Source organism: Puntigrus tetrazona, chromosome 19 (assembly GCF_018831695.1).
Source record: "Puntigrus tetrazona isolate hp1 chromosome 19, ASM1883169v1, whole genome shotgun sequence".
Classification (NCBI taxonomy): domain Eukaryota; kingdom Metazoa; phylum Chordata; class Actinopteri; order Cypriniformes; family Cyprinidae; genus Puntigrus; species Puntigrus tetrazona.
Window position 1 is genome coordinate 15,938,887 of NC_056717.1, and position 11,303 is coordinate 15,950,189.

The 11,303-nt window shown below is 36.6% G+C and overlaps 1 protein-coding gene across 3 annotated transcripts; it reads left to right on the forward strand.

Moving 5' to 3' along the window:
- The first annotated feature begins 464 nt into the window (after positions 1 to 464).
- tra2a (transformer 2 alpha homolog) lies at positions 465 to 6,230 on the forward strand. Of its 3 annotated transcripts, XM_043217892.1 has the most exons (10): positions 469 to 619; positions 1,273 to 1,587; positions 1,936 to 2,069; positions 2,155 to 2,314; positions 3,500 to 3,553; positions 4,305 to 4,493; positions 5,167 to 5,282; positions 5,376 to 5,492; positions 5,571 to 5,641; positions 5,838 to 6,230. In XM_043217892.1, exons 2-10 carry the CDS (start codon positions 1,576 to 1,578, stop codon positions 5,846 to 5,848), a joined length of 864 nt encoding a protein of 287 aa, XP_043073827.1. In that variant the 5' UTR covers positions 469 to 619; positions 1,273 to 1,575; the 3' UTR covers positions 5,849 to 6,230. The 3 variants fall into 3 exon arrangements, with proteins under 3 accessions (XP_043073825.1, XP_043073826.1, XP_043073827.1); XM_043217890.1 differs by lacking the exon at positions 1,273 to 1,587 and having other exon boundaries at positions 465 to 619; XM_043217891.1 differs by lacking the exon at positions 1,273 to 1,587 and having other exon boundaries at positions 465 to 619; positions 5,574 to 5,641.
- Positions 6,231 to 11,303: the final 5,073 nt, after the last annotated feature.

Genomic DNA, 11,303 nt, shown 5'->3' on the forward strand with positions numbered 1-11,303 from the left:
GAAAACAAGACTATCCTCATAACCTTAGGTTAGGTTATTCTCATAGCCTCAAAGTGCTTCAAATAATTACACGGTTGTACCATGTCAATACTTTTTATTTTTTTTTCGGGATGTTGATTTATAATCTATAATTTACAATCTTATAATGTGCAAATGTATTCTTATACTCTCTCTGTCAGTAAATCTTTTAGGGGTAAGGTTGGGTTTTAATCATACAGCCTATTTTGCTAGTGTATGTCTAAATTCTAAAATCTATACATCTGTCTGTCTATCTGTCTGTCTATCTATCTATTTATCTGTATGTCTATCTATCTATCTTCTATCTATCTATTCATCTGTCTGTCTGTCTATTCACCTGTCTGTCTATCTATCTGTCTATCTATCTATCTATCTATCTATCTATCTGTCTGTCTGTCTATCTATCTATCTTGAAGAGGATGTGACGTCTTTGTTAAGTCGTCTCCCATAGTTCACCGCGCGCTTCAGCTCGTCAGCCATTTTCTGCAGTTACGTTAAGAGCGGAAGTCTCCGAGGAAGAATATCTTCATTTTGACGCTTTTGCCAGTCGTTTAGTACTTTAAAAATGAGCGATGTCGAGGAGCCTCAATTCGAGGGGAGGGTAAGCGTTGTTTTCGTGTAAACCGTTCTGCCGTTTACTTCAAATATCCTCTCTCTCACTCTCTCTCTCTCTCTCTCTCTCTCTCTTTGCGGTAATGCTCGATTAGTGAAAAGCCAACTGCCCGTTTCTTTTGTTTATTTACAATTTTAACTGATCAGCTAGATCAACTGCTACACGCGTATCGGTTAATAATTCGTTAAACGTTTAATATTTAGTCACTTTAGAGAGATCCATTACGATGTTGAATATCAAATATATGTAAATGCGTTGCTGTGTTGAACACGGCAAGTTTTTTTTTGTTTAACCAGCATGTATTATTATTATTTTTTACATAACACTCTGCGCTTTTGTTTTTTTTAAACAGCTGGTCCTGCAATACTACAGTTGTTGTAGCAGATATTGATTAGGAAATTACTTTACAAGTGTTTTAACACGTGTTTGCATTCACACAATAGCAGCCTGAGTACTTTTGGTTTCTCTTTCCAGCCTTTATGGTCTTTCCTTACCCTCTCTCTCTTACACCATATGATTATGTAACCAAACAAACATCTGTGTTTCAAAAGGAGTAGTGAAATTTGAATAGTTCACTTCATTTTTTCCCCCCCTAAATTTCCCTTGATCTTAATTGCTCTGAATGTTCTTTTTTCATTAAGGTTATTGGTCGTGAAGGATTTGAAGAGTTAAGGCCAAGAATGTGGAAGAATGTTCAAGATAAAAGAAGGCTTTTACAGAGAAAATGTTTACAGAGCAGACGGTTAAGTGGGAAGGGGAGAAAAGAACGGAAGATCGGTCAGATAGAAGCACGCTCGCGTTATGTGTCTAAAGCAGAAAAAAGAAAAGAGGTTTCATATTGGGGTGAAGAAATGAAAAGGAGAGGAAAAATGAAAACTGAACAAATGAAGACCGAAGAATAAAATGCCTGAGAGAAAGGAATAGCGTATACTGAAAACAGAAGAATGAATGAGTCCGTAGGTTAAGTAAATGCAGAATTTGTGTTCCAAGTGTCTTTCTAATCTCTTCTTGATGATCATTTGCATGTCTGTAGCTTTACTGTGGTGATTCGGCTAAAGAACAAGCATCACAAGGACCTGTGATGACTTTGTAGCCTTTGTAAATATATATCGATAACGTTATTAACTTTTTGCTGTTGTTTTTATTCCATGACATAATTTTAAGTAATTCTAACACTTTCCTCCACAGCTGTAATAAAGTGAATGTTTGGATTTCTGCAATTTATGTATGTGGTGTGAATGTAGGCTTGCTTGCTTTGTGAGCGTTTGCCTTGTAAACGTTATAACGCAACTCTGTGATGTTAGGAATCCCGCTCGCCGTCCAAATCGGAGCGGGGCAGTCCTGCCCAACCCAAGACGGAGAGTAGGTCTGGTTCTCCCAGCCCTTCCCGAGCATCCAAACGCTCTGAATCCAGATCCCGATCCCGCTCCAAGTCTAGGTCAGTTCATACATCAGCTGAATGTTGCTGAAGCCGTCTCTTTGTTTATTTGGTAGATCTCACCTTTGGGTTTGGTCCTTTCTAGGTCTCGCTCTCGTCGCCATTCAAATCGCCGCTACAGCCGCTCTCGGTCTCACTCCCACCGGAAGAAGTCTCGTTCTCGCTCCTACAGCCCTGAGTACCGGCGCAGACGGAGCCAGAGCACATCACCCATGTCTAACCGCCGCAGACACGCTGGCAGTCGGGTGAGTATCAGGGGATGGAGGTCTAAGTTCAGAGGGACCACAACTACTGTAACTGTAGTTGCTGTTAAAAATATAGTTCACTCAAAAATTAATTGCCATTTATTTTCCATCATATTGTTGCAAGCTCATGATATATATATATATATATCTTTTTTTATTATCATTTGCATTCAAATAAAATATGAAATTTTATATTAAAATAAATTCTTAAATAATTACTCAATAATACCTCCATATATAATAATAATAATAGACAATAATAATTCCTCCATAATAAAATGTATTATAGGAAAACATACAGTTCTTAATTTATGCTTTATTAATTTTATATGTAGATGCTTCCAGTTATTGTTGACAGTACTGTTTAAAAGTTTTTTTAAAAGGCTTTGTCATACTTACAGCAGAAATACCGGAAATATCGGTTTTAGTGATATTATGTTTGAAATAATATCATTAACATTTATTAACAAAGTTGGAGAAAAATCTTTGTCATCTTGCAGCAGAAATATCTTAGCCTATAGACCTTTATGTAGTGGTTTGTATTTACACAGCGTGAATTTATGAATTAACCATTTTTTTAAGAATGCCATCCGCTTACAATACATATGATGACATACGTTTACAACAAGTTAATTCACTTTCCCAGCTCATTATTCTTCAACAGTAATTCTATAGGGCATAAGTTTAAGAATCGGTAGCATACAGGTTTGTAACAATATGATGGTTTGCGAATATTAGCAGAAATGTAATTTTATTGAACTATACCTTCAAATCTCCTTAATATCCATTTTTGTTAATTAAAAGATTTGACATTATCTCGGAAAAAAGGTACCAAAATGTCAATGGGCTGATACTTTCTTTTTCCTTTACAATTAAGTTATAATTATTGGCCATTTGGGGGCTAAATAAGGATCAAAGGTGTACTTTTTAGTCTTTGTACCTTAGGGTACAGCCCCATTGAGAGTTTTGTATCTTTTTCTCTGAGAGTGTAGGCTAGGTCATCTGATTTTTAGATCCTACACTACCCTAAATGTCATGTATTTTGTCAAGTGATGTTTTAATTGTTAGTCTTAAAGGTGTGTTTCTCTTTTGTACAAAATGCATACAAACCCCCATCGCAGCCTCACGGGGACGAGCATGACTGTCTTTAATAACCCCTTTCATCCCTTCTTATTACATCAACAGAGCTCGTACAGCCATGACTCCAAAAAAGACTCGCACAGTCATGGTGACGCCAGGGTATGTGGACCTTTCTTAACCTTTTAACAATAACCACTAGACCAAACAAGTCTCAATGTTGCCTTTTAAAGAGGGTTAAGAGGTCCGTGTGGTGACTTTTGGTTTTTAAGAATCTCTTTGTCTTCTTCTGCAGTGAATGTGAAGCCCTTCAGATGGCTCATGCAATGACTATATTTATACTGTGGTGCCCTGAGACATGTTTTGTTGGACGGAAAGCTGTAATGTTTGTTTTTGCATCGAAATCTCTTTAACAGGGGTTATTAAATACTGTCACACAGTTACCCGGAGATGTTTCAGAGAATTAGGCAGTCATGTTGATTTGCTGCCCCACCAGAGAAAGCAATGACGTATTTCCTGAATAATGGTACATCATCTCTGTTGAAGGGGTGTAACAAACACACAGGAACCTAAACTGGTTATTGCATACAAAAGGAATGTTGAGCTGCTTTCCATCACGTCCAGTAATTATTTAATGTCATTGCATGTGAATATTTTCTATGGTATGAAATTTGAAGGTGAACGATAGGAGGTGAATTATAAAGTTAGCATTTTCCCCTCATCAAAGATATGATAATGTAAATTTAATGTTAATGTATTGTATGATCAGTAATAATAGTACAAGAAAATGTAAGAATTTAGTTAAATGCAGGTTTTTAATCTCGCAGACTGTTTTATTTGGTCATTGCTCAGTTTTTGGTGTTCTCAATTCTTTTGTCCTGTGTTCCAGTGCTAATACCTCTCTCTCTTACAGGCCAATCCAGACCCGAACACGTGTCTGGGTGTGTTTGGTCTCAGTCTGTACACAACCGAGCGAGACCTGAGAGAGGTCTTCTCACGTTACGGGCCTTTGGCCGGTGTCAATGTTGTCTACGACCAGCGAACGGGCCGCTCTCGCGGTTTTGCCTTTGTTTACTTTGAGCACATCGACGATGCCAAAGAGGTACATCTCCAGCTGGAAATGAACTTGCGTTGGCAGGTCACGGTCTAAGCGGTTTAGTGATTCACTTAATAGCATCTTAAGGACAACTTTGGATTACCTGGTGTAATCCAGTGAACGCATTGACTTGTATCAGTAAAATCTGGAAATGTCAGGCAACTTGTGATTTACATCACTGCTCGTGAAAAGGACCGTTTGTATATTGCCCTCGTGTCAAGTAAAACTTGCTTGAATGCAGTAACATTGTGAATGCTTTTCTTAAAAGGATTCTTTTTAATGTTAGTTATGTTCACACATCAGTCTGAATGAACGAATAAAAAAAATCTATATTTAACTAACAAGGAGCAGTATAAATTTTATAGCATTTAATTTATTAACATCAGTAAAAAATCAGGTTGTTTATTTTGGTTGTTCACAGTGCATTAAAAAAATTAACCAACTAGTTAGTGTCCATTGACATTCATTGTATGGATAAACGGCATGTTTTATGGTCCATAGAACAAAACGTCATACAGGTTTGGAATGGCATGAGTAAATAATGTCCATTTTAACCATCCCTTTAACACCAAGACATTTTCATTTAATGTTTTTCAGACCTTCATTGAGCACTCAAATGTTATTAGATGCTCTATGACTGTATATCCTGTCTAAACAGAGCATTTATCCCTTATTACAGGCAATGGAGCGGGCTAATGGCATGGAGCTGGATGGAAGGCGCATCAGGGTGGATTATTCCATCACCAAACGTCCACACACTCCCACACCGGGCATCTACATGGGTCGGCCCACACAGTGAGTATTGTGTAGGCCAAAAAACCCACTCTGACAAATAAGCTGAACTTGTATGGGTGGTTTGCGTTAACATTTCAAATGTGGCTCTTTTAGTAACGGAGGTGGGAGCAGCAGCGGCAGCGGTGGCGGCGGCGGCAGGAGACGAGACTCGTATTACGACCGAGGCTACGACAGATACGACCGTTACGACGAGTACGATTACAGATACAGGTAAGGTTTAAATATTTGCTTCAAAAATTTCAATGCGTTTGGTGCTTTTGAATTCTGATCCCTTCTTCTCTTTTCCAGCAGGAGGCGCTCTCCGTCCCCTTATTACAGCCGGTATAGGTCTCGCTCAAGATCTCGCTCATACAGCCCACGTGAGTGGATTTAAAAGCCTTGAGCAATCTGAATTTTCCACATATGCCCAAATGCATGCCTGCTTGATAAGCCACAGCTTCTAGAGTGCATTACTCATGAAATCCCATTATTCACCCGTTTGCCCACTGAATCATGTAGCATGTGATGGACATTTTAATTGTAGACTCATTCTAATAGAACGTTTGTGTTTTGCAGGACGATACTAAGAAGATCCCGAAGACTTCTTTCTTTTTGCCTGTTTGCATCGAGCTATACATTTATAAAGACATGTAAACTCACTGTACTAGAGAACGATTTGTTTAATTAATGTCTTAATTTGTAGACTTCCCAGTATGTAAGGTTTGTGGAGATCATAAATACTGTCGTCATGGGGTTTTGTGTGAGGGTTTGTTTTTTTTTGGTAGTGTGCTTGTATGACGTGATGACTTTTCCTATATACTGGGTATCTTTTAGCGGGGATATATGCGATACTAAGAGAGTGAGTGTGTGTGTATGAGGCTGAGATTGCCTGTTTATCTGTGACAAAATACTTTTATTTTCAGGATTGTGTTGCTTTCTTTCTTAAGAAATAAAGAACTTTAAAATAAATGTATTATTTTTTTTGACAACACATGCTTTGATGTGCTACTTAGGCTTCGTAATGTTCTTCAAAGCTGGGAATACAACTGTATATATATATTTTTTAAGTGATGTACTATAAAAATTGTCAACATGCCTTAACATTTTAAACGCTGAATTTTTAAAAACTGCAAACAAAACGTGTAAAGGTATATCATTTATCGATAATATATTTTTGCAGTGCTGTTCCTAACATATAATTGTTTAATGTCTATGAAAAATAATGTGGATAAGTCGCAAACTGATTTTGAAGTGGCAAATGGTTTTAAACTTTAAAATTCCAATACCTTCCGAAATCTGAAATGCATTCATTGGGTCACAAGAGGTGAAAAGAAAAACACTGATTGCAATCATTGCACTGCTATTGGTATGTTATAAAATATGAACAAAAGATGTCTTTGAAATGTCTTTTATTAGCACCTTCTATTAAGATAAAAATAATAATAATTTGTACAACACAAAGGCTGGCAGTAACAATTTCCAAAAAAAAAAAAATCACATTTTTCTTCACACTTCTTGGAACATTACAAATAATAAATAACCATCAATAAACACGACGGAGTAAAAGAATACAAGTTCTTTTCAAAGTTGAACAGTCCACTAAAGACAAACTGAAACGGTTATAAAAACTGAACTGAGGAAGCTGCGAAATACAGCTGTTTCCCCCCCCAACCATATACATGGGATGAATGCATCTACTGTTACCGTTTATAGTTAACATAAGGTCGAAGAGAAATATTAAAATCAATTATATTTCAGTCGCATTTTAGCCACTTTTCAATAAAGATTACACTTTATAATGCTTAAAAGACTAATTCATTAACATTCGATTCGTAAGAAGTGCCGAGGTGCATGAATTCAAATACATGCATGTTTGAGCGAACAGCTGATCTTGAGATGTATACAGTGCCACTTCTGTAGTTAAAACTTTGTTAAGAGGCTTCACTTGATCTTACGAGAAGCTTTGGTTTATGAATCTGTAAATGTGTTTAAAGCCATCCATATTAAACCACCAGAAAAGCACAGAAGGTACTCCATTAGAGCAGTGTGGAACACTTGGCTACGTTACACTGTCGGCCATATTGTTTTCACCTATTCAGGCATTTCAGATTAGTGGAGTGGAAGAGTAAGGAAGTCCTGACAAGACCATTGCTTAGATTTTACTCCTTGATGTGGCAAGGACGTGACATGAGGCCAACACTGCTAAAATGTCATTAAAAGTACTTTTGAGTATACTTTTGCCTGTTGTAAATCTAAAAATTGTGTTACTTCTCATTATAAGATATTTTAATGTGAAATTTACAAAATACATCAGCTGTCAGTGTACTGTCCCGATAATAATAATAAAAGATCCTTTACTCACGTCACAATCTTTTTCTTAGAAGACCTTAATATGATCATATAAAACGTTATTCTTTTATTGAGCGAGCGTGAGTTAATAAATAAACATTTACTTAAATGTACACATGCCATGTGTAGCTTCTTTGAAAAGAAAAAAAGTTGCATAGAATCTTGACACTATGCATTTCTTTGTTTAATATTTGAAAACATGGCTTAAAGGTGGTTAAATATACAGTAATCAGGAACTAAAACAAAACCCAAAAGTGAAAACGGGCATTCACACTAAATAACCCACATATTTAAGTCACACTGCTTGTGTACAACATCTTAATTTTGGGGGGTTATACTATTTTTATTCTTGTTTTCTGACCGTCTCAGGAACAGTAGGGTGCAGTAAATAACAGTTTTTACTCTGTAGAATCATCTTGAATTTTCTTCAACGCGCATTATCTACCATGGCCACCTCATCCACCTCCTACTCATCCAATCAGTGTACAGCTGGAAACATGAACTAAATGCATTTCTACATCAAAACAGTCCATATTAATTATTTTAAATGGACATGAGAAAATTACAGCACACGATATGACCTCCCAAGACTTCAGTGGCTACCACACCCATTAAAAAAAATAAAGAAAAATAAAGGAAAAAAAAAAAAAAAAATACACTATATATATATATATATATATATATATATATATATATATATATATATATAACCAAATATATATATATATATATATATATATATATATATATATATATATATAAAACCAAATAAAAATTATATATATATATATATATATATATATATATATATATATATATATATATATATATATAAATCATTAACTCATAATTATTATGAATTAATTCTAAATGCCATAAACTCTTGCCTTAAATTAAAACCACTCAAAATATCATAGGCTGCAAAGTACAATTTATTCCTATTCTTCTATTCTACTAAAAAATTAATGTCCAGAAATGAAGGGCATTCTTACCACCACTGTAAGTTATTAATTTATATTTAAGTGTGTGACAACTTAGGTCTATCTAGGTTATCTAACTTTGTTCTATTTGAGACAATATATAGAACTGGACTTGTTTTCCAGGTCTGTTAAGATACTCAGACATTACGCACTGCACTCAAACAGGCCTCTAACCATGCATGTAATATATATTTAAAGACATTTAAAAAAATAAAAATAAACATTTTTCAATCCTCTGTCCGATAGTTTACAAAGAAGCCCTGATAAAGCTTGCAGTGCTTTGATTTTTGAGGCACCACAGTCAAAGGTCAGGCCTACCTCGTCACAGGTTACGCCAGCGTGTTTTTGTTCCTAAAATCATTTGAGAATATTTGTATATCTCAGTTGTGTTTTCAGCACAGTAAAACGGTTTCATTAAACTTATGAATTTTAACAAATACTCAGAGACTGTACAAGGATACATTAATATAGGCCATGGCCTACAAATAAACTTATGCAGGCAAAGGTTTGTTTATTTTTTATTTATTTGCTTTTTTTTGGACCATTACCATCATCATCATTTCATAATTCCTTAAAAACGCAAGCATCACAAAATATAAGTACAAGAAAATCTTTCAACTTTACTAGTGTCAAGCACAATAATAATAATACAAAATTTCACATTAACTTGAAATTTTACATTTGGGCTGTCAGAGTCAAATACATTCCTTTTAAAACAAAGTGAATGAATAACTGAATGAACGTACTTAACCTAAAGAACTAATGATTAAACACTCAACACATTTCTTAGGATGTTAGCAACCTCAAGACGTTTATTGCATGTAATTGTAAAGCAACTAAAATGAACTATACGAGTTCTTTGACAAACACAGGAAACAGGCAAGAAAAAAAAAAAAAACTACTGGAAGATGTGAATCAGTACCGCCATTTTCTGTATAAATACACGGGGGTTAATACAGCCAAGAACATAAACATCGACTAAACTGTCCGAAAATATAGCCTAAAAAACGTAATCAACAGAAAAGAAGCAGTAATCGGTTTCCAACAAATTAGTGCTTCAAAAACGACGCTGAAACGAAAAACTGCTATACACGAAACTGCTTTGAAAGTTTCTGAAGGCACGGCGTTAACTGCACACAATGTTCTATACATTCAACGGGGAGCACAGGCACACACACAAAAAAAAAAAAAAACACGCAAAAAAGTGCTCGAAACCTGAAACGGTACAAAAACTTTTTTTCAACTTACATGGTGCTTAATTCCAGTGTTCTTCGGCGAAAGCGAAGGCAGCGGTTTTTTGCTTTTGTTAGCCCTTTGTCTGTACATAATATATAGGCTAAGCACAGGACGTGTTCGCGTTACTGTTTGGGTCCCTAATTAGACTGAAACGACGAATTATCCCGGTGCTTTTAAGCAAAGCTCGTAGATATTTTTCGTCTAACACAGTCCGCGTACTACCCTACATAAACAATGTTTTCCTATAGAAAACTCCCTGGCGGGTGGAGCAACGGGTCGCATTCCTTTCCGATAACATGCATTTAAAGCAACCTCTCAAACCTCTCGTATGGGTGAACGCAGATTCTATAGAGGCACGCATTCACTATCGCAGCCTATGCAAAACTTTACTATAGGAAATGGACGGTGCAAAAGGGGGGTCAATGGTATGAAAATGAGCTTCCGATCTGTCCAACGAATGAGGGGAGGAGAGTCCCCACATGTGTGGTAGACAAAAGGACTGGGCACCTAAAGGCATCGCATAAACTACGACTTTCCCCAGCGTCTGTAAGCAAACAAGCAAGTTTGGAGAATCAGAAAATGCTCAATTCATAACACATTTCATGCGAGCCGCCTCGAAATACCTCGTGAAAACGAAGTCCTCCTCCGTATTTTCTTTTCTTTGCATGCCTTTTGCCTTTTAAACTCAAAGAGACGGGGAATGCGTGGTGCACGGCTGGCTCCGCTTTCTAATTCTGAAACTGAACGAGCTGATTCCACCCCACAGTGGTCTTTTTGCGCGCTTGGATTTGTACCGAAGAGCCGCGGATGAAAACCAATGAATGAACAGCCGACGCAGCAGTCGGCGAGAGTAGTAAAGCGGAAAGGAGCGACGCTCTCATTGGTCAACCGTTCGACCAATAGGAGCGCGTCATGTGCGTGCCATTCTACAGTAGTATTTCAGTTGCGCGAGCTATACTACTGGCATCCAGGCCCATGCTGTCTGACTTTACCCACAATAACACACTGAGAAATCAGATGTCGTTACTTTTCACACTTCCAGTTGCCACTTAAATGCTACATCCGTGGCGTTAAAAACGCAAGCTCTATTCAGTTTTAGAACATCTCAATTAGGTTTTCAGGGCTCTTCGTAAAAGTGATTCTTACTGCTAATACAGAACAAAACATGATGTGTGGCTTACTCTGGTTCAGCGTGTATGCGTGTTAAAAAAAAGGACAAATAAATATCGGTAAGGCGGATTCTGGGATAAAAGTAAATCGTCGAGTGGGGGGAAATCCATTGCTTATGCCATAAAATATTATTTTGGAAAATGGGCAGGGAAAAATTAAATAAAGTTAAATGAATTACATTATACACAGATGGACGTGTATGATGCAAGGGCAAGTTTAATTAGGCTGGTAATATCATACAGGAGCAAAATTCATTCGACACCACTATACAGCAAAAGCATTCATAGGGTGCGGGACATTGCCAATT